The sequence below is a fragment of the Centroberyx gerrardi genome, chromosome 10 (assembly GCF_048128805.1).
Source record: "Centroberyx gerrardi isolate f3 chromosome 10, fCenGer3.hap1.cur.20231027, whole genome shotgun sequence".
Lineage (NCBI taxonomy): Eukaryota > Metazoa > Chordata > Actinopteri > Beryciformes > Berycidae > Centroberyx > Centroberyx gerrardi.
In genome coordinates, this window is record NC_136006.1 from 13,180,831 (window position 1) to 13,204,934 (window position 24,104).

The 24,104-nt window shown below is 44.3% G+C and overlaps 1 protein-coding gene across 1 annotated transcript; it reads right to left on the reverse strand.

Moving 5' to 3' along the window:
- Positions 1-6,314: 6,314 nt before the first annotated feature.
- LOC139915813 (matrix-remodeling-associated protein 5-like) lies at positions 6,315-23,640 on the reverse strand. Its single transcript, XM_078286060.1, has 12 exons — positions 23,468-23,640; positions 22,724-22,853; positions 20,660-20,901; positions 19,639-19,790; positions 15,092-18,780; positions 13,522-13,663; positions 12,421-12,556; positions 10,595-11,845; positions 10,149-10,356; positions 8,861-9,079; positions 8,138-8,528; positions 6,315-8,065 (listed from the first exon to the last, which is right to left on the reverse strand). Exons 1-12 carry the CDS (start codon positions 23,638-23,640, stop codon positions 6,324-6,326), a joined length of 8,475 nt encoding a protein of 2,824 aa, XP_078142186.1. The 3' UTR covers positions 6,315-6,323.
- Between the last annotated feature and the right edge of the window lie 464 nt (positions 23,641-24,104).

Below are 24,104 nucleotides of genomic sequence, written 5' to 3' on the forward strand. Positions count from 1 at the left end.
TGAAAACCCGGCCCACAGCCATGCAGGCCTGTCAGTCTTCTTCATGGTTTCATTTTGACTCAACAAAGGAACGTCACCATGCAACTATTGAATAAAATTCTCCATTTTCAACCCTGTAACCTTAAAATCAGTTGCAAATGGTCCGGTGGGATAGTGGAAGCACAGCCGGTTGCGAGAGGTGATATCACTGCGTGAAGTATGTGTGATGAGATGTGTTTTGAATGTGTGATGCTGACAGATCCGCTTCACGTTGGGAGTTCTTCTTCCAAGCCATTTCTTCCACAGCTATCGTTATGGCGCTAAGGTGTATTCAGCCATACAGAAAGGACGGAGGCGTGTGTGTGATTGTCTGTGTGTGTTTATGCATACGTGTGCTTTATGTTATGTCTTCACGTGAGTCTAGCCTATTAAGTCGCCATCTGTGTTCCCATTAAGTCACGTCTATGAAATGTATATCACAACTGCTGACTGAAGCCCAGGTTATGACTTCGAAGATGAGTTCCAAATAATTGCTACAGTATACTGCCTCCCACACACACACACACACACACACAAACGCCTTGGACCGTTACTGGATTTTTCCCCCGCTATCTTCATTTCTCTTTTTCCATCAGCGAGTTGTTCTGTATAGGTTGACCTTCATGAATATGCATCCAAGGAAAATAATCACCCTGCTATCTTGATAAATGCAAAGAGAAATGAGAGAAAACTTTTCTAAATACAACATAATATGTCATCAGGAGAGTAATAGATTACATGTAATAGGTTTACAGGAATCTGATAGCGACAGAGTGATAGAGATCTGACAGAAATAGAGAAAAAAAGGTAATAATTGCCTTATCTTACATTATTGAGGAAAAAAAAACATTTTGAATGTGAGATTATAGATACAGGCATTAATTTACATAAGTGAAATAATAGATACTAGTTGTAGATAATGATAGTAGTATTTCATTGGAATAACTGCTCTTTTAGCATTCCAGATTAGAGTTAATGTAATGAAAAGGTAAACAAATCACTTTACTGACATCATAGGTTGTAGATGCCATGTGCACGCAATGCTTTTCCCAGGTGCAGCTTCATGCAGGAATAAATATCCAATTATTTCCAATTATATAATCATTATTACTGCACACCAAAAGACTTCACACCCTTTTCATATTTTCGTATCATTAATGTTTCCGTTAGAGCAGCAAAATGGAAAAAAATACATTGGAACAACACATTCATGATGAGCAAACCTGATGAAGCATGGAGGCAAAATGTGTTTTTTCGCTCCAGAGTATATTGTTGTTCTAAACAGCAACATTAAAGATGTGAAAGTAATGAAGGCGGTCTGCGGCCTCTCCGTGTGCGGTAGAATGCTTTCATCGCCGTATCAATTACATCACTGAATGTGAGTAATCCAAAGATTACGTTACTGATTACAATTTTTGTAGTTAATCAGTAGCAGAGTACATTTTGAAAGAAATCTTCCACCTCAGTGTGTGGTTCACTGCAAAGGATAATGGGATTCCTCTCCTGGCCAGGCCGCCGTCTGGATTGTGGTCAATTTATGCAGCAGCCCTCTCTGCTTTCTCCCTGCCTCCAGAAAATGAATTTTGCTCAATAAAATACAAGAAGTTGGACTGCCTGTTTTCCATTTAAACACACACAAACGACACACACACACACAGAAACAGATGACTAATTATTGTCTCTGTCTTTTGACTGTGATACAAACATGAAAGCTGGGTGGACCGTGACATGTGTCTTGTTGATATGCCAGATTCAGCTGGCATAACTAATCTGTGATGACACCATTGATGTGTACGACTAAAATGTGAGCAGATGTAGCAACAGTGTCTGCTTTGTATTACAAAGTGTACCGTGTACTGCTGATATGCCAGGTAGAGGCGGACTGATTTATTTACAATGTCGCTGAAGCCTGCAGGTGGCTGATATGGAAGATAATGGGTCTACCAGTATTAGCACCAGTATAACCTTTGAATACCTGTCAACCTGACAAAAGGACCACTTTGTATTGGTTTCAAAGAGAGTTCTCTATCATATGGTCTCAGTGTTGTTTTAGAGGCCTTTTCATCCATGCATTAGAAAATGTATTCTTCAGCGTAGATGATGGTATTAATCTTTCATGACAGCGCTAATGCACAGATTGCTGAAATGTAGGTCAATGTCAATGAAAGGTTTTTATGTTATGATCATCAAGTGTGGAGTGTAGTTGATTTACCAGAATGAATTGACATGACAAATCTGTTAAGGCGTCACATGTGTGTACAGACATCTGACATGTAGGTTAATGCTTATATTGTGGTTGCTAGGCGATGATGAATAAAAGATATGACAGACGTGGTAAGACCACAATAGCTTTCATTTCTAACCGTCTTAGCTGCACACTCCTACTCCTTGGCAATTTGCTATATATTTGCAGCCAATCCACTCCTACCAACAACATGGTGCCCATTCTGCAAGCCTCTTCTTTCAAGGGCTACGGTGAAACTGAAATAGATGAAAAATGCTTATGTATTACTGTGAAAACTGTACAAAAATAAGTAAAAAGAGCAAGGGAGGAATTAGTAAATTCTTTGCTGAAATAAATCACATAAGTATAAACAAAGTGTGTGTAAATTGTACTATAAGGTGGATGCAAATGTTCCAGCACTATAAAGGAGACAAAATATGAAAACAACTGAGCCAATCAGAAGGCCCGCACAAAACAGCATCCTTATGTTCTTCCTCTGCACTTTACCCTCCAGAAGATACAGATAAGCCGCCCAACTTTACATTTTTACTTAAAGACAATGCTTTTAATAAGCATTCATGCATACCGTATATGCACAATGTTCATATACATAAGCTTTGGATCTGTAGTGCTTGACTTATTTAAATTTTCTGAACATTTCTGTAATTCTACCAATCTCCATTCCTAGGAGGTTTAGATTGATTGTATTTGTATTTACAGAAGCATTTTTCACAGAATAACGAACTCACAGGCACAAACTCACTCCAAATAGCACTAAGCCTGATTTTAGGCCAGAGCTAACCCTGCAGCAGGGTCAACCACAACTTTGCATCATGAACAATAATATTATAAAATGTATCCCTGAGCTAACTGGTGGACTGTGGAAAAGTGCTAAATTAGCCGGGTGACTACTTTTAGCCGAAAGGGCTAAGGATAGTCCTGGACTCAGAATATACGATGTAAAAAGCACTTGGCAGGTGTGAGCGCAGGGTGGTGTGTGTCGTTGCTATGCTGGCACCGCAGGCTGCTGTGAGTTTTATTGCGTTTCCCAGGGAGGGGGATATGATGTCATCAACATGTGTCTCATCTAAAGTTAAGACCCCATTTCCTGGTTTGACAGCTGAAGCTGGGGATAAGGGGTTTCTGTTCCCATAATATACTCTAGAAAAAGTTTCCTTCCTCTCTCTCGCACTGCCACTATGTATTTTCTTCTCTCACTCTCACACAAATAAGCATACTCTCTCTCTCTCTCTCTCTCTCTCTCTCTCTCTCTCTCTCTCTCTATTTATAGCTATAGTTCAACGGTTGACATTTGATGGAGTAAACACACGGCATTGTTTTCAATTTTTATTTATAAAATGAAGTTGTTGATAAAAATATAGCAAGCATTCATCGATGGCTAGTGAGACATCAAACACCCATAGTAGTAATCTCTCCCTTTATGACGAAGAAGCACAAAACCCTGTCGTCTTACAACAGAGTCTTTACAAGACAAATAATTTAAGGACAACATGAAAACATCAAAGAAGAGGTTATGGAAACAGGATTGGCATGAGCTTCTAGCTTAATACATGAGCTTAGGGCAGGCTCTGGAATCACACGCATATTTATGCTGACTTTAATATGAAAATAATTCGAAATATCACTTATCAAAGAATTGGCTAATGTTGTGTTTATGTGAAAGCTTTGCGCTGTATTGAGTTCTGCCCCAGTGATGTAAATAAGATGCTCTGTTGGGCATTTGTGTTAAGGCTGTGAGAATGAGAGATGGGTGGTGGTAGGACAGTGTTTGTCTGGGCCAGGACCCAAACGTTGAGTATTGGAAGATTAAATGGGTTCCCAACTTCTTCTGGAGAAACTGATGTTGAAAGTGATCGGGTGTGTTAAGATGCTAAAGCCTTCCTTTATCATGTTAAGGAGTAGGCAGCACAATGCAAGTAAGGCTGCCAATAAAACTTCAAGGCTACATTTACATAACAGCTCAAACAACAAAATCCAATCTTCTTGTCATAATATGTAGTTTATCAATACAAACTGTGTGTGCAGCATCATTCAATTGTGAATATTTTCACCAATAAGATGAACCCACAAACATTTTCATGACTGAGGTCCCAATCTTATGTGCCAAATGCAAAATGCTGGATGTTCATACCTGCATTTGCAAAAACAGATTAAACAAAAAGATTACTTTATAAATTATACACCAAGACACACAGAATCATATTATGTGATGATGTCACTCTGCTGATTAACATATGTGATGGCAGACAGTTGTGGAGGACTAACAGCCTCCATATGTGTTGCTGTGTGGTGTCCAGACTGTTCAGTGATCCCGTGAAACAATGTGCTGTACTTCAGTGTTTAAAGATAAATGCGCAGAACACAGTAATGTCATTCTGCCCCGGTCACAACACAAGGACCTACTGTCGCATGTTCTCATGATGAATGTGGCCATTAGTCACATATCAGTTGACATCAATTATTTTTGTTTAATTAGAAACAAAATTGGTTCTAAGACTGGGTTGGTAGACATTTAGCAAGGCTAATCACCAACGATTTGCAAATTTAATGAGGAATGGGTGTAGATATATAACACTTGGCAAGGCAACCAGATTTGTGTATGTGGTTACCACCTATACCATTGAACTAGGGCCGGCCAATAGTTCAGTATTAGCATTTATCGTCTTTCAATAGAATCATAGTGATGAAATCATGATATTGAGTTATCGTTGTTGTCTAAATTAATGGTAAAATACAAATACTAATTAAAATCTCTCACAAAATGAGATCTGAAACACATTAGGGGATATTATTTGAAAATTAGAGTTTTGTCATACTTTATGTTACGCTGCAGCTCAATGCAATTTGATTATTTAATGTGTTATTTTGTGTAACACTGTCGGATGACAACCTCATATTTTCAAAATGCCAACTTTTTAGGAGCTACAGTAAGAAAAGCAGCTTTGTTTTTAGCTTCACCACCATGCATTATTGAGTTTGTCCAGTGGGGTTTGAAAGGGTTTATGAGCCCAAGTTATATATTGATATCTAAATAATTTCTTAGGATTATTGTGATATTAATTTTGTCCATATTGCCTAGCCCTACACTGAACTTCACTAGAAGGCAGGGAAACAGAGAGAATGTAGTTAAATATGCCAAAACAATACACAGCAAAATTAGTTTGGGGTCATTAGAGGAAATATCTTATAATGCAGGGCCCCAAAGAAAAAGTCTGAAAACCAGTGCCGTAGAAAAATATAGCAATAAAGAGTATTATAGATTTTGTTATGATTACTTGGATTGATATAGCACAACAGTAGCTGCTGCTTTTGTTCCCTGAAATAGTCCATCGGTACAACTGTGGGCGTTTAAATCGCTCAGGTATTGTGCTCTTTGCTGCATCACCTCAGCCTCAAAAAACAGCACATGTACCAGTCTAGTCAGTACTGCAACATATTGATTTGTGCTGCAATGTAAAATGTGCTGTGCATTGTATGCTGCATTTGTATTTTGGCATGAGCACCATTTAAAAACTGTTTATAGGCCTATATAACAGACAACATAAGGCACAACAGGTTAAGTATACAATCAGCTACATTAAAACACGTGATATGCTTCATTATTGTCACTCCTCAAGTCCATCCACAGATTATCTGCAGACACAAACGCATGACACTCACAATCTGCAGAGCATCTTGCAACTCATGATATAAAAACAATAAAAACACAAGGATTGAAATGACACACATTAAAAAAAGACATATATGAGACATATATTATATTAGTAGAGTCTTTTCTTCGGTTCAACAGTATCTCCTGCACTGAGATTTGCAGTTCCTTTGGGCATGAGGGACACATCCTATTAACAGTATAGGAAGTCATTAACAGTCACCAGTATGGAACAGTCTTTGGTGGCGTCTCTGTCCATCCATGTGTGTGTGTGTGTGTGTGTGTTTGAGTGTGTCTGTGTGTGCTACATACACATATGTATGCATGTCTGTGTATGTGTGCATTCTGTGTGTGTTATGTGTGTGTGTGTGTGCACAGATGCATGTCTGGGCATGTGTTCGCATCACTCCATTATATAACATGCAGGTAGGTAGCCTTGGTGTCAGCTCCTATCACGTTCTTAGCGGTACATCTGTAAAATCCTGTATCCCTACTCGTCGGGTTCTGAATCACCAAGGAACCCTGAGCGCTAAGGTAGCGGTTGCCATAGATACGCGCCTGACCCGTCACCCTCAGCTGTGACATGTCTGGTGTTTCCCAGGTTACGGTCGCCCGGGGTGTCGCTATGGTCAGGCAGGGCAGCTCCACGGCAACCCCAGGCCGTGTATAGGTCACAGGGGAGGGGCCCGTTGTGATGCGTGGGGGGTAGGCAATGACAATCACAGGAACCGTGACGACTGAGACTGAGGAGGAGTCGTGATTGGTGGATCGGCAGGAGTAGGAGCCGCGGTCGAAAACAGATGCCTGTTGGACCGTTAGCGTTCCATCCCCCAGGACCGAGTATTGGCCCGAGTCGTCGTTCTCGCCCCGGGACAGCACCTTGCCGCTGGGCAGGGTCCAGGAGAGAGAGCCTTGGGCGTAGCCGGGGGCTGGAGGAGCGGGGCAGGGCAGGCGAAGGCTCTCTCCGTTAATGATGCTCACCAGGGAGGCTGTTCTGGTGCTCACCACTGGCTCTGAGACTGGGACACTTGAGCGGAGGGGTGGGCCTGCTGGGCGAGGTGCAGCGGGTAAAAATGGAGCTCTCTGTGGAGGCTTTTCAGTAACTGGGATTCTTGGAGGAAGCGTCTCAGGTAACACTGGTTGTGGGCTTAAGGAGCGACCAGACTCTGGTGAGCGAGCTGCCTCAAATAAAACTGGACTTTTCGGCGCAGGTCTTTCTACAGCCGCTCCCCTGTGTGGAGCTTTGGCCTCCTCCTGCGTCTCAGAGACCACCAGCTCCACCTGTATCCTCGACTCTCCTCTCTCTCCTCTCACCACACACACCAAGATCCCGCCATCACTCGGCCGCACGCCCCGCAGCTCCAAGGAGCCATTCCGGTATACGGTGAGTCGGCTGCCGTAGTAAGGAGCCGGTAAAACGCCGTTACCAGGCAGAAGCCAGGACAGACGGGGGGGAGGGGAGCCGTGGGACGGGCACGGTAAAAGAACAGTTTGGCCTTTAACCACGTGCTGCTTCACTGATGTTACCACACCCACCACTGTGTTAGCAGAGTTATTAGAACCTGTATTGCTAGCACTTTTACCAGTATCACTAGTACCACTGCTAGTCACTCCTGCATTACTACTCCTACTGAACCCATTTCCTCGCAGTATGCTAGCACCAGCTCCATTATTAGACGCACTGCTACTAATAACTCCAGTATTACTAGAAGTACCACTTGTGCTACCATAGACTGTGCTAGTGCTACCATCGTTACTAGTCCGACCTCTAGTCCCGGCCACCCCACCAACACTAACTCCTCTAACTGTGTTGTGACTGTTACCCACACTATTACTACTACTTGCAATGCCAGGTCCATTCCTATTTACTCCCATGTTATCTGTTTTAATAGCTATATTGCTAGCCCCACTCACTCCAACACTGATTACACTGCTACCAAGTCGTGTTGTAACTCCGTTGTTAGGCCCGTTGACTCCAATACTACTGGCAGTCCTACTGACAGGATTAAAGCCACTGTTTGCTATGTTAATGCCAGTACTTGGTACAGTGTTTCTTACCCTATCATTACTATTACTGCTGCTGCTGCTGTTACTACCAAGTCTGCTTGTGACTCCACTGGTAAATCCATAATGAGGAGAAGCCCTGTTTAGCCCTGTGTTAACAATATTGTCACCTGACCTACTACTACTGTGACCACTACCAGGCCCATTGCTAGCACTCCTACCTCTTCCACTGACTCCCACAGTAATTCCACTTCCCCCCATCCTGCTACTCAGTCCATGGTTAGGAGCGTCCACCTCCAGGCCCACCACCCTGCTGCTCTCCCCGGCTGAGCTGCTCGCTCGGCAGGTGTAGTTCCCTGCGTCGGTCCTTTGGGCCACACGGATTTCCAGAGTTCCATCTGACACCATCACAACCCGCTGCAAAAAATAACCGGAACCCCAACTTCGTGGGATGACACGGCTGCTTGGGGAGAACCATGTTACTGTCGGGGCGGGGTCTCCTGTGGCCCGGCAGCGAATGGAGGCAGTGGCTCCCTGTCGCACTTTGATGATGTGATAGGTTGGGTCATCAGTGAAGGTTGGTGGAGAAGTCATCATGACCTTAACTTTGACCTTAAAGGAATGAATAAATCGATTAATGAATGGATGGATGAATAAATGAATGAATGAATGAATTGAGCAGTATATTTTCTGAGTATGTACTGTTATTTCAGTGCTTAATATTTTTAATTGCATGTTTTGATTAAATAAAACGATTACAGAGAACAGTTGAAATAATGAATGAATCAATTTATGAATGGTTAAAAAAAGTAAATGACATGAAAGTAAATCAAGGTAGCAATAAATCAATTGAATGAAAGCATAATTGAATGAATAAATTAACATGGTTAATTTGATTGAAGATATGAATGAAATTCGTCTCCATGAGGAAATTCTGTTCTTACCTTCATGGTGTCTTGCCCTCCTTGGTTCTCGGCATAACAAGTGTACTCTCCTTCCTCTCTCATTCCCACTGCTGGAACCAGTAATGTCCCATTGTCAAACACAGTTAGCCTGCGTGCTCGCCCTCCTCTGTCCCCCTGCAACACGCTGTTCACCATGGTCCCGTCTGGAAGGCTCCAACGGACAGCTGGGTCAGGCAGTCCTGATGCCAGGCAGTCCACCTGGAGGGAACAGGATCAATACTCAATTGCAATGCTGCAATGCTGCTGCTTTTAAATGGTTGTTATGACTTCCTGTGTGCCGGGCTATGTGACTTTCATTGTGATGAAAGCTGAATCACTGCAGATATTGCAGTTTTCTATGTCAGAAGGTGTTATACGTGTATTCAACTTTTTCACAGTCACAGTAGAAAATAGAAAAGAAAGAACACATTGGTAACACCCACAAAGTTAGACACATCCATCCTTGGGCGTTACCAGTCAGGGCTCAGGGCAAAAATGCCCTTGAAAGTTCATAAAATGACCATGAAATTAAAAATGAGGGACAAAAAATTCCCCTTTTTTGTATTTCACCCTGTTCACATTCTTTTCACCGAGTTGTCAAATATTAATGTGCAAATGCAACTACTGTCTCCATCTCCACCCTTGGTGATTCGTGGGAGCAGTTTTTTCCAGTGCGTTGGATGAGAAAACTGGACCACTTTTGATTGGAAAACAATCGAGCACACAGCCTGAAGCAGTAGAAAATGTTGGCACCACGCAGCCAACAGTAGAACAAAATGCCGAACCCACACAAACCACTGCAACAAACAATAAAACGACCAATAGTGTAAAAACTAAACAATCGAGGGATGGAAGATGGACTGGTTGGGGATCCTCTTTTGTAAGGCCTTCCGCAAGTTTCCAGCAGTGGAAAACAAGTGTGGGATTGTGATATATTATGATTTAAAATAAAGCAAATCTGCTGTTTGCATTGAGTATTTATTTGCCAATATGCAATGCCAATGTATTATTTCATAGTTCAATAAAATTGCCCCTGAAAGGAACCAAAATGTCCCAAAATCAGATCAAGGGCAAGGGGCAAAAATACCCTCTGAAATTTCTTACCCTGTGCCCAGTACAACAGCAGTCTTGTCCGGTGATAGAAGAGTGATAGAAGACCAATAAGCATTCTCATAATCCTAATTAAATTGTAATTTGATTCATAACTGTTATCTGTTTTCGGAACAAACATAACTTTTGGGAGCTGAGACACAGAATAAAGCATTCCTTTCTTTTTCTGGCAGCTCACCTTCAGCGACCCGCCGAATGACACCATCTGATTGGACGGCTGCTTGGGCTCGATCTTGGCAGGCTTGGTAGCCACAGAGACACGCAGGAGGCGGTAGTCATCGGCGACCTTGTTGCGTGCGATGCAGAGGTAGTCTCCAGCATCCTTCTCTGTCACCGCCTGGACTGACAGGGTGCCATTAGCATGGACCTTCAGACGCCGGTCAAAACTAGAACACAAACATACAAATACACACACACACACACCACAAAAACATATATGCACACAATTAGAAACACAATACCAGCAGAATTACTGCAAGACAGAAGTTGCAATTGCACATTTTTAATGCATATTTATATTTACTTACATTTACATTTTTGTCAAACAAAACTACAGCATTCCCGATGCACACACACGCATAAACACCTCTCTCTTCCTCATACACACATGCGCACCACCTGTACCTGAAATGCATGTCCACCAGTTTCCTGTTGGGGGTCCTCCAGATGATGGTGGGGGATGGGTTGCCAGATACTGAGCAGTGGAGCTGCAAAATCCCCCCGTAGTGGACCATCGTGATGGAGGGCGAGGTGGAGACGATACGGGCTTTACTGAGGAGGGAGACGGGCAAAGAGGGGGAGAGAGGGGAGGCTCTGCTTTTGTCAGTAGGGGAGGAAGGGGTGAGTCTCGCATTGTTGACAACGGGGGGTGAGAGTTTGGTGTTATTTGTTGGGACTGAGGGAGAGAGAGAGGAGGGTGGGGAGAGAGAGGGGAGTTTAGCTCGGTTGAAGTTGGGGGAGTGTGTGGGGGAGGCGCTGACTGCTTTATTGTTTTTGAGAGGGGAGTTAGTCGAGGTGGGTGGGTGAGGATAAAGAGAGGAGCGAGAAGAGCCGGGGGAGAGCGGGGAGGTCCTGGATCTATCAAACGGAGATGGAGGGGAGAGTCTGGTGGAGTTAAATGGATTGGAGTGGGAGATGGGGAGAGACGAGGGAGAGGAGGGGAGGGAAGATGAAGGAGATTGTTGTCTGGATGTGGTAACAGCTCCTCCTGTCCCTCCATTCCCTGCTCCTCCTACTCTGCCTCCTTCTCCTCCTTGTCTTTCTGCCCCTCCCACGTCCACCCTCACTGTCCTCCTGTCAGCTCCAACAGCATTGCCTGCAGTGCACTCATAACTCCCAGCGTCCTTTGGCCCGAGTCGCCGAATATGCAGCGTCCCATTGGGCAAGACGAAGAGGTTTCCATGGAGAAACTGGGATGGACGAACCAGGGTCCCATCTGGGATTCGCCAGCGCAGTGTCGGAGGCGGGGCGCCCCGGGCAGAGCAGTGGGCATAAACAGGCATCCCCAGAGTCAAAACCAAGCGCTCCTCTCGGGGTTGCTGTATCACCGGGGGCAACGAGGACACATGCACGCGCACAGAGGCACTGGCAGCACCCGCCGAGTTGGAGGCCACGCAGCGATACACGCCCCGGTCGCTAGGTAACGTTACCGAGATGTGGAGCGTTCCATTTGTTTGCATGGTGATCCGACCGCGGGAGGGGTCAGCAGGGGTCAGGACAGAGCGGTCGGGCAGAACCCAGGAGAGCAGAGGGGCTGGAACGCCGTCCGCCTGGCAGTCCAAGCGCACCTCCCCACCCTGGTGAATGGTAGTTTCTCTGTAACTGGCCAGCTGCATCCGAGGGGGGCGGGACCACACCTCCAGGGTGGTGAGCATCCTGGCACGTAAGAACATAAAGCACACGCATTCAATATCGAAACATACCACAAGTTTTAAACATTTCAAACACACATTTCTGATGGAAACACACCACAAATTTCATATCACACATTTAGTATAGACCTAAAACACATTTAAAACAATTCAAACTGTTACAAACACAAGCCATATGGGGATTTATCATGTTTTAATAAAGTTACACAGACACATATATATGGCATATTTCAAACAAATCAAATGCCTCAGATGGATGTCATATACAAAGCGTTGCATATGTCTTAAGTCCCCTTAAAACCTTTTTAATAGGATTTGTAGCTGTGTCTGCACATGAAAAGCTGAATTCTATATATTCATGGAGTTAAGTATGTCTCTCAAAATGACCTATATTATTTCACAAAAAAAAAGTTTTTCTTCAGCATGGAAAAGGAAACAACACAAAATATATAATAAGCATGCAGTGAGAGTTCCCCTTAGGTCTACATAATTAATTATTGTAAATATTGCAAACGATGATCATTATAAATTAATGGTGAATAGTGTTTTAATATTAATAACTGGTATCAGTGCTGTTACCTGTCACGGCCCAGGTAGCTGTGTGCACTGCAGATGTACGTCCCCCTGTCCTGCAGCTGAACATTCTGGATAACAAAGGTGCCATTTGGCAGGACCTCAAAACGCTGAGCCCTGGAGTGAAGTGACATCACCGCTCCTGAGACAGAGAGAGAGAGAGAGAGAGAGAGAGAGAGAGAGAGGGAGGGAGGGAGAGAGAGAGAGCAGCAGTGAGCAGAGCGAGTGGGGAAAAACAGAGACAAATAGGGAAAGAAAGTTAGAGTGTGAGAAAGAGACGGAGAGGAAAGGAGGGACAGGGACACACAGAGTGACACAGCAGTGAAGTAAACTCAGTGATGCGATGCACAAAATCTTCCATTACTTTCTCGCAGTGTGTTTTTTCCATCATGGCAAGCTTAAGAAAAGCCCATTGTATGTATGCCAGTGCGTAATGCTGGGTGTAAATGGGTGTTGAATTACTTCATCGGTGTAAAATCGACTGTATGTGTGAGTATTCATGCCGTCACAGTACATACTGAGGCTGAGCGTGATTTCCTTTCAAATCAGTGACTTCAGAATGTAAATAGAAACTCTTATTAGTTTGCTAATAATAGAGAATTCATTCTTAATTATTTCTTAACAGACTGGACATTACTGTAAACAAGCACGTAATTTGTGGTAAGCTGCAAACAGGTTGACACTTGGGGAAGCCAGCATGCATGACAAAATGGCAGTGCTAAATTGACTAACTAACCCTAACCCTCAAAGTGATGCAGTGATCGGTCTCAAAAGAGTCTTTATGGCTGTGTCCCACAATGGCACATGTGCAGTAAAGTTGGTTTTTTTTTGGGACAGACAGAATGACTAAATACTAGCTGCAGTTAAAGAAATGAATGCAGAAAGTTATTCAGTGTTTCAGTTCTGAAGACATTGATGAAATAAAAGTAAACTGAACTCGGCCGTCATTCATAGATTCATGCAAGAGCAGTTTTGTTAAAAATGTGTGTGTGTGTGTGTGTGTGTGTGTGTGTGTGTGTGTGTGTGTGTGAGAGAGAGAGAGAGAGTGCATGTGTGTGTGCAGAAATGAATGTGTGCCTGACTTAGTGTCTGTCTGACTGTGTGTACCTGTGGAGACCTTGGTCCATGTGATGGAGGGTTTGGGTTCTCCCTGAGCCTCACAGGCCAGCCTGGCTGTGCTCTCTGCTGGGACCGACACCGTCCTGATATGGGGGTCTGTGATCCTCGGTCTGGATCTCACAACTGGGACCTGTGACAAAGATTTAGAAACCACATTATAGTGACAAATAAAATAATCAATGATGATCAATGGTGACTGAAAAGTGATAACTAGAAGGCACTCTGTAGAGCACAGACCTTTGCAAACACTGAACTTGCAAAGCTGCAACTTCTATAAAGGTTTGAATTTGTTTATTATTTGTCTTGATTTTCCAACAAAATAACACAAGAAGCAATGCTTTTTAAGCAGCTGACTTTGAACGCAGTATAATAGTTATGGCTAAAAAACAAAAATCATCTAATGGTGGAAATCCTAGATCCTAGTCACCACCAAAATCGAATCAGCTAATCCTTTGGCCAAGGGCTACATATTCACCAAATTTCATTCAAATCCATTAGTAACTTTTTGAGATATCTTGGAAACAGACGGGTGAAAACATAGCCTCCTTCCAACTTCATTGGCAGAGGTAATAATACCATAGCTAACCAAAGAAATGTTAGATATAACAGTATGAAGAGTTTTATTCCAAAATGAGATATCCAACTCTTACAAAATGATGCTGGAATTAAAGTAAACTCACTATGGATCTTTGCACCGTTGACCTTTGCAATTTAGATGATGTAATTACTTGTCTTTTTGTAATATCGAGCAAACACATCAAGCAAAATGAATAAATAATATTTTGGAAACCCTTCTTATATTCATTGTACTGTATTAGGATCACAAATTCAATATAAAATCGCTGTGATCCTAGATCTAGAGTTACTCACTTGTGGTGGACCCAGTGGGTTGGTCTGGACAGGCCTGCCAGCAGAGCTCTGCAAATTAATTAATAATTGACTATCTTAAATCCCTTAGGATTAGGCTCTGAAAGCACATAATGCTGTTGATTGTGGAACACATGTTTTTAATCTCCTCTTTAGATCTTACAGGGACTCTGCCATCACTCTGGAAAATCCATGAAATTGAAGAATTGTTATAAACATCCCTAAGGTTTAATAGCAGGTCATCTGGATACAGATTAAACTATTTTCAGATCTATTGTGCATTTTCTGCTAAGCTTTTCCCTGAGGGTTCGCACACTCTCCGTTTGTGTGTCGTGTGTGTGTGTTGCTGTTTTCTGGGCCAGAACTCACTTAGCAAAGAAATGCTAATTTGGGTTCCACTTAGCTGACAACAAAGATAAATAGCTGTATATAGATGAATTTCAAACTACATACATTTAAGAGAGCACTGAAGAAACCATTGAATGAATGAATGAAAATAAGTAACATAAAAATGGGGGGGAAAGATCAATAAATCAATGAACTAACAAATTAACAATGAACAAATTGTGGTCCTGTCTAGCTGGGTTCCCTCTGGTGTCGCAATATATCCACTCATGGTATTGTAATGTGCTTTGCATGATCCACAAAATGGCATGTTATCTTAGGTCATATAAAGAGATTTTTAACTCACCCCAGGTGAAGCAGGGAGGGAAGGAGAGGAGGGCGGGCGCGGCCTGCTGCTGTGTGAATCTGGAATAGAATTAGCTCCAGGGTTCCTCCAGTCGGGAAGGGGTCTGCTCTGGTTTGGAACCCCAGAAACAGGCCTCCCTCTGGAGTCAACTTGCCCCGGGCTCGGCCTCTCTCTGGAAGATGCTCTGGTACTTGTGGATGTGGTAGTCGTAGGAGTAGTACTGGCACTAGTATAAGTAATAGGAGTAGCTGCCCTAGTGGTAGTTCTCGTGGTTGAGGGTGTAGTTGTAGTAGTAGGAGGAATAGTTGTAGAAGTAGTAGTAGTAGGGGTAGTAGTTGTAGGAATAGGAGTTGTGGTACTAGCAGTAGTAACAGTTGTAGTACTTCTGGTAGTGCTAGAAGTTGGAATAATTATGGTTGTAGTAGTAGTCATAGGAGTGAGATTAGTTGTAGTGCTTCTGATTGTACTAGAAGGTGGAGTAGTTGTAGAAGTAATGGTTGTAGTAGTAGTAGTAGTAGTAGAAGTGATGGGATTTATTATAGTTCTTCTAGTTGTAGTGGTGGGAGTAATCTTAGTTGAAGTGGTGGTGATGGGAATCGTAATTTTACTAGTTGTAGTAGTAGAGATAGCGGTAGTGCTCCTAGTAGTACTAGTGGAATGAGTGCTAATTTTAAGAGTGGATGATGGAGTTGTAGTGATTTTTGCAGCAGTGGTGGCAGTTGTAGTTGTACTGGGGACTGTGGAGGAGGAGGAGGACGATGAGTGAGGGGTGAAGGAGTGAGACACATATGGCCCACCTGACAAATTCCTCTCCAGCTCCTCACTGTGTTTGCTTGGGGGTCTATCAACATGTTTGCCTGAGGGTGTGTGTCCCTGTGTGCCATGCGTATGTGTCCTTGCGGGTGTCTGCGTGGCTGGCATGTGTGTCCGTGCCATCGCGACATGAGAGCGTGTGGGTGTGTGTGTGGGTGTGTGTGCGAGAGCAATCTCCACACTGTCTGGGATGTTGACTGAGTGAGTCATCGTGTCTGTGTGTGTCTGGGAAGTGGAGGGATGTGAGGAGGAGGGAGAGGGGGTGGTGGATAGAGAGGGAGTCAGGGAGTAAGACGAGGAAATAGAGGGGGAGGCGGATTCAAAAGGGGACAGAGGGAGAGAGAGAGAAACAGAGGGAGACAGAGGATTCAGTTCCAAGCCATTTGGAGCGGCACTAGAAGTCCTAATATGGTTGCTCTCTGCCAACATAGTGGCTGGAGAAGTGGTTGTAGAAGGCAGAGACAAAGTATCCGTTGGGATGGTGGTGGTGTCAAGGGTCACAGTTTGCGATCCTAGGGTCGTAGGGTCAGGGAGAGGTTGGGGTGGGGTCAAAGGTCGCCCCCTGGGCCTGTTGATGATCCGTCTCCGCTGTCCGATCCTCCTGCGAGCGTTCCAGGGGCTTTGGGGGCGCGAGTTGGGAACCAAATTGGGGTAGACTCCCTGTCGGGGGCTCTGAGGCCTGGTTCTCGATGGATTAGGGTTTGCTCCTCGCTCGTCTGCTTCTGTTGGCTCTGGGACGATTTCATTGGTTCCAGAGATCGGCTTAGATGTGGCTGGGTCTTTCTGTGTCTCTGTCGCTGTCTCTGTCTGTGGACCAGTGTCACCCTCTCTCTCTGTCTGTGTGCGTGTCTCTGTCACATTCTCTCTCTCCATGTCTGTCTGGATTTCTGTTGGCCTCTCCGTGCCTCTCTCTATCTCTGTGTCTGTTTTGGTGTCTGTTTTTGTCTCTCTGTCAGTCTGTGTTTCTGTGTGCACAGAATGAACAGGGTGCAGGCCTTCCTCTTGTAGACTGACGTCATCAATAGATGATCCTTCAGTTTCTTCAGTTTCTTCCACTTCCACTCTAGTTCCTCTTTCTCTTTCTTCATCTCTCTCTCCCTCATGTCTTCCTGTCTCTCGACCTTTCTCTCTGCCTATTGGTTCAGGTGTGGGTTCTCCCGCTGTGACTGGATCACTGGTGTTGTTGAGGGCGGTCCTTTGGCGTATCTTAGCCAGTAGATCAGCCCATTTCTGAGGGTCTATCCTCTGTTTGGTTGTGCTAACTCTATGTCTGTTGTCAAAGCGGTTTCTTCTCTGTTCAGTGGTGGATATTGCCCCCCCTCCCCTTCTTGGGGGGCCCCCTCTCACAGGCCCACGTCTTCGGGGGTGTCCGATTGGATAACGTCTGTTTAGGGGGGGTTGGGGTGGTCTTGGACGCCTCTTATTGGCAATAGGAATCCTTTCTTCTTCTTCTTCTTCTTCTTCTCCATCCCCTGACCCTTCCTCCACCATAGTCTGCCGTAGCAATGGGGCTCGTATCCGGGTTGACCGGCCAGCAGCTGATTGTGGCCCTCTGGGAAATGAAGTCCTGATAGGTGGGGCGCGACGTGGGTTTAAGTCCAGCTGCGTGGAAAGTGAGTCAGCGCCATATTGGTTGATCGCCATGCAACGGTATTGGCCGGCGTCATTCAGAGAAGGGTGAGGCAGGGACAGAGTCCCATTTGATTGTATAGTGAGTCCACCCGACACAGCTAAGCCCCATCGTACTATATTCCCATCTGGTAACACCCAACTAACATGAGGTGTTGGTGAACCAGATGCCTTGCAGGGCAGACTGACAGGGTCCCCAACCATTCCAGTGACAGAAGGGCCCACTTGCTCTCCAGGAGGTGGAACAGAGGACTCTTCCACTGCCAGGCGCAGGGGGAGAACATCTACGTCCCTACCGACCCGGGCCACGCAATGATACAGCCCAGCGTCCGAGAGCTCCAATTTCTGTAGAAGTAAACCAGAAGCCGAGGCCCGGAGCCTTCCATCTGGGCTGCTGGAGGGGGAGATGAGTTTGGATCCATCTGGGAGAATCCACTGTAAGGTGGGGTTACCAGAACTGAGAAGAGGACAGGGTAGCTCTACCCTACTGCCTGCTACTGCTGCCAGAGCCGTGGTGGTATGGTTAGTTGAAATCAGCACCCATGGATGAGGAGAAGGGGAGGATGAGGAGGAGGAGGAAGATAGCAAGGTGCGAGAAATAGGGTCAGGATGAGCAGACACTCTTGTTGTCAGTATAAGCTGAACTCTGTGTCCGCTGGACTGCGCTCTGTTAAGTTGAATGCTGATAGCTGGCTGTAGCAGCCAATGTGGTTTGGCTTTAACTGAAACTCTGACTCCAGTATGGTAGTATCCTTCTGTCTCTGCTGCCTGCCTGTAACGGTAAGCCAAAGCTGGGGCTTTACTCAGCATGATCTCCCTCTCAAGGCGGACCGCAGTCTCACTGTAGTAAGCCAGGATCCTCCAAAGTTGCTCGTAGCTCTCTCTCTCCACGGGACATTCCAGGGAGAGCGCCAGAGCGAGGGAGAGAGGAGAAGAGGAGGAAAGGGAGAGGTCAGGAGTAGGAGCAATATCCGGGGAGTTGGTAGAGTGAGTGATGTTGCAGCTCAGATCAACGCTGTTCCCCTGTTGGTCAGATAGAGCCAGAGAGGCGGTGCCTAAAGGCTCTCTGAAGGATTCAATTGGTTGGATCTCACTGAGGTCTGCCTCAAGAGGTGGGTCTCTTCCCGGGGAGGAGATGACGGGCGAGGAGCAGGATAGGTCACTCTGCTCGAGCAAGCCCTGCCCTTGAAGGGAATTGGGTGAGGCGCAGACTGGACACTGAGGACCTCTGGTACATTTCATTAAGCCTAATTAAAAAAGAGAGAGAGAGAGAAAGTAAGAGAGAGCGATCAGAATTATGTCATGATAGGCAGTCTATGATAGGCCGCCTATGGCTTATCCACTGTATATCACATCATAGCAACTACACAAACATATTAGCCCACATTTCAGCTATCTGCACACATCACTTGTGTCATAAATTAGTCATGCCAGCTCTTCCTAACTGTTCATCAACCTTTATATCTCAAACTAATTACATATGGTTGCTTTGTCTGCTTACAAATCAGCAATATGCATCGCTTCATTATTACACAGCACTCATTAGCCTATATTTCAGCTGTCTGCACACATCAATGGTGTCATCACAGATTAGTCACAGCAGGTAAATCTGGCATATCAATGAGACACATTTCACGGTCCAACCCTCTTTCACATCTCTATCACAGCCAAACGACTGACTAGAGGAGAGACAGGAAAGAGAGTGTGATGAAAAGCAGGTGGAAAGATGTCAAAGGTATTAAGACAACAAAACCAGATGTGGTGCTTTGTATCTGAGAGTAAACTTAGCCTTGCTTTCTGTCATCTAGCTGGATCTGACACAATATTAAAAGGCATATAGACTGCTTATCATCATGTCGAGCCCATAGACTGGAATCACCAACAGATTAGTCTTCTCTCCCTCCATTCGCCACATTCATCTTTCACTGTCCCCTTCCTCTCTTCCAGTCACACTCGCATTACCTACGTGTTGCTTTAACTTTCACCATTTTGCATCCCCAATTGAATGAAACCACTTGCTTGGAGGCAGACCAAATGGCTGCAAATGGGAGATAAAATGTCAAGTGAAAACAAATGAAAATTTCATAAACAGACATGCCAGTCACCTGGGTGAGCCAGACTCCAGCTGAGAAACCAGTTCATCCTACAGTCGCAACTCCATGGATTAGCCTGCAGCACCAGAGTCTCCAGTAGGGGCGCTGTCACTAGCGTCTCTCTGGGCAGAGTGGTTAGACTGTTGTTGGACAGATCTAGGTGTCTAGGGAGGGGAAGAGGAAGTGAGGAAGGGGGTGAGGAGTTGAGGTGAAGAGCAGGAAAGAGGAAGAGGGAGAGGAGGAGAGAGAGGTAGCAGGAAAGATATAGAGGAATGGATGAAAGGACGAAGGAGGGGGCAGTGAGAGTGAAAGGTGAGAAAATCAGGCTGAGATCATCATCCATCTATCATTCTCAGCATCATCATCATCAGGCCCAAGTTATATATCCATTTGTATACCTTGTATGTTTACCTCAGTATGCAGTAGTAATACATATGGAGCAGAGACTGATGATGGTGTAGCTAGTATTAAAAGTTAGGGTATTCACCTATATATCACTAACCAATGATAGGAATTTTACTTTTCCATCAGGCTATTAATTTTCCGTTTGAGACTGCAGGGATCAATCAAAAGTATCACGTTATTATCCGTTTTTGGGAGTAGTTTCACTAGTAAACTACTAGTTTAATTACATTTTGCTGTAGCTTGATGGTAGTTCAACTAACTTCAAATTTGATTTGTGTTTTTAGTTGTTTATTACTTTTTATTTATTGTTTCATTTTTTATTTACTCCTTTAATTAAGGTTGTACAAGTCAGATGTTACAAAGACCCTTCTATTTATTGAAGTTTACATACAACAGAGAGTTAACATTCCTTCCACTGTTTTCTGTGAAGAACCCAGATTGGATTGTTTGGTTTGGATTTCACCAAGTGAAAATGTAGGAGTGATGGACTTCACATACAAAAGAAAGTGAACATTCCTCTGTGACAAGCCAGATGGGTTATTTAAGGTAGCTTATAAAACTAGACTTTCAAAGTAGCTTCCCCCCGACAGTGGTTACTACATCATGTACTTCAAGTGTTAAATTTTACCTGAGTGTCGAGTAGTAATAGGTATTCAGGAGGGACAGCGTGCACAGACTGTGAGGGTGCAGCTGATGCAGCCGGTTCCCTTGCAGACGTAGCAGCCTGAGGCTAGGCAGCTGGAGCAGGGCCTGGGGGTGGATGTGCTGGAGCAGGTTGTGGTCCAAGTGGAGGCGCAGCAGGGAGGTCAGGCCAGAGAAGGTCAGAGATGAAGAGATCTCCTTCAGCTTGTTATAGCTCAGCTTTAATATCTGGGGAGAGCGGGGGGGGGGTTTAGAAGAGCAAATAAATGGAGATTTTCCTCAGTCTCTGGTTAAGAGTTGAAGTGGGAGAGAGGAGAGAATGCGGGGGAAGATCTTCAGCATGTTATATCTCAGCTTCAAAATCGGGGACAAGAGGGGAAGTGGAGAGGCGAGCTGTTGTTCAGAAGCAGAATACATGCTCATGAGATTGTCAGGGGACACAACTTGTTTATAAGTTGAATTGCGTGACATTCATCCACATGACCAGGGGGTGATTTGAGTGTGGATGAAGAGGGGTGACATCTTCCTTGTAGCCAAAAATGCTTGAATGCACCCTGTGTCAATTTTAGCAAAAATGTAAGGATAAAAAACATTACAGCGGCCCACAATCTCCTATGCTGAAACTGAGAAAATTTCCCACTACAGCCATACATCCATGCTGTAAATTAATCAGGTCAAAACAGAGAGGACTAAAGGGACATTATAACACTGCTGTTCTTAAACTTTTTCAAATAAAAAATGTAGTCCTTCATCCTGGGAAGGAGACTCTTTAGTAGCTATACAGTATTGTTATTCTTGTCATGTGTGGAGAATCCACCAAATATTTCAGAAGACACACCATGGAAACCGGGTTGTGGAACACTGTTTCTCTGAGATTTATGATAAATCTGCTCTCCAGGGAGACTGCTTAGCTGGAAAAGTTCCAGCTGCTGACAGATATAGCACGTGAAGATGTCAACACATGGAAATATGGATCCCATTATCACACAATGGCAAATATATCAGCATCTGCCTCGGAGCTGAGGGGAATAATCGCCGGTTGAGTAATATCACTTCCCCCCTGGACTGCTAACTCTGCCCTCAGGTTGCTGCTAAAATGTCCAATATGTTTCCTGTCAGCGAGCAGTGAAAAGAATGATGATACGGACATAAATTATGCATTACTTATACAGAAATTAGGAAAATTTGCTGAAAAATCTGAACAGAATCGCATGAGGACAAACACTAAACTGTGTCATATCGATTTGCATACTGATTGCAGAGTTCAAATGTTAAATGCTTCCTAGATTTGTGCATCCATTTGTCATCAATCAAGATTCAGGCACACATCAATGTGGCTTCCGTTCCAGACTTTTGTAATATGGTTGTGTGATCTTGTGTAAACCCTACATTACTCATGTTGTTAAATTTGCTCTTTGTCAAACAGTGAACTAACATTCAGATGTCATAACTCTTTTAAGGGGCTGTGCATGCATACTGTACATATGTACATGTTTAAGAGTTGAGTTTTCTCCAGTAAAGCACATTTGTAGTACAGAAGCCCATGCATGGTCCTCCCTGCCTGGGGAGATGGAGCAGGATGAAAGTAAACTTTGTGGAGACTTGCTCCTGGTTTGACTTTCACATCTGTGTCCCGCAAAACATCTCCAAAGAGTCGAAGGTTAAATACCTGAGGAAATACTGATTAATTTCCCAAATTAACAGGCATGTATTTCTGACTTTTCACAACGCACTATAGATGGTTTGGTTTGGTCCCAGGACAGAGACGCACTTTCCATACATTGACTGGGAAACGACGTTTGTTAAGATGCAAAAAGAAAAACTGTATAATTGAAGATGTTGGCGTTTCTCTATCATGATATCATATATAACTGTACCAGCTGAAATGACTGTCCACAGTTTTGATTTGAATGGGATTCCCTCTCTATTCATTCTGATTCTGTGTCTAAGACATTGGGACCAGGGCTTCCTCCTGGAACAGTTAACACCTTGACACGCCTAGTCTGGAACTGGATTTGTTGTTGTCGTTGTTGCTCTTCTTCCTGTTTACCTGTAGTGATTTCATGTCTCGAAACGCCCCGTCTGGAATCTGGTGGAGGTCATTGCCGTGGAGCATCAGAAGCTCCGCCCTCTTTAGCCCAGCCAGTGAATTGTCAGGGATCCTGCTGATGCTGTTGAACCTACCAGAGCACAGAAGCAGCAGCATCAACTAATGACATCATCAGTCAATGACGACCAATAATATTTACCTCCACCAAGAAGATTATGTTTTTGCCCATGAGGTTGTTTGTCTGTCTGTCTGTCAGCAGGATAAGAAATTATGAACGGATTTCCATCAAATTTGGTGGGCAGATAGGCTTTAGGCCAAGGAACAATTGATTAGATTTTTCTGCCATTAGATAATTATCATTTTTTAATCATAACTATGACACTCACGTAGATAGAGACTTGATTCCAAAATCGAACTGTATGCTTGCAGTGTTAAAAATCAATTTAACTTAAAATTTAAGTGATTGGAATGATGTCTTTGGGTGTAAAGGCAAGTTAGAGAATTGTTCAGCGTTGGCAGAGGTTTGTGCTCTCCTTCTTGTACATATCCTTTGCCACAGTAAAACCATTACCGTTTCATAGCCATTTTAGGTTCTGTACTTTTTGTTTCTTTTAGAGAACTTTGGAAATTTGTGGTAATGCAAAACTTTCTACAAATAACATGTAATTTGGAAGTGGTGTGTGTGTGTGTGTGTGTGTGTGTGTGTGTGTGTGTGTGTGTGTGTGTGTGTGAGCGTTGCCTTACCCTAGGTTTATGCGCAGTGTGTGTGCAGGCAGGCCGGGCGGTACAGCGAGCAGGGAGCGGAAGGTGCAGTGGACCTCGCTGGCCTGGTAACAGTTACAGGTTCTGGGACAGGCCCGGCCCAGCGGGAGCACGAGAGCCAGCACCGCCGCCAGCACACACACGCTCCGATACATCTTCAGCCCGCAGGTGCAGAAGCTACACTGAGACGTTCACTGGCAAAGAGAAAAGGAAGTCAAGAGCCATAGATGAGGAGATTTTTGTTTCAAAATGCATCACAGTATAAATTCAGATGGCATCTCTCTCGCTCTCTCTCTCTCACTCTCTCTCTCTCACACACACACACACACACACACACACCACTCTACAGCCCACAGATACTGATGGCTACTGTCTCGTACAAAGACTTCCCTTTAGGCTGCCACTGCGCACAGACGCACATCCGCATCAAAATCAAATGAAGTCAAATGAAATTAAATTAGGCCTATTTTATGTAGACCATATAAATCACATGCTTCTCAAAAAACATACGGTAATTCAATAACAACAGGGAGAAGAAAACAGGAGAGGCAACCGGCCCATCTCCAGTGGCTACTGGACGTCAGGGAAATTTTAACGCACATGATGGTGAGATGGAGGT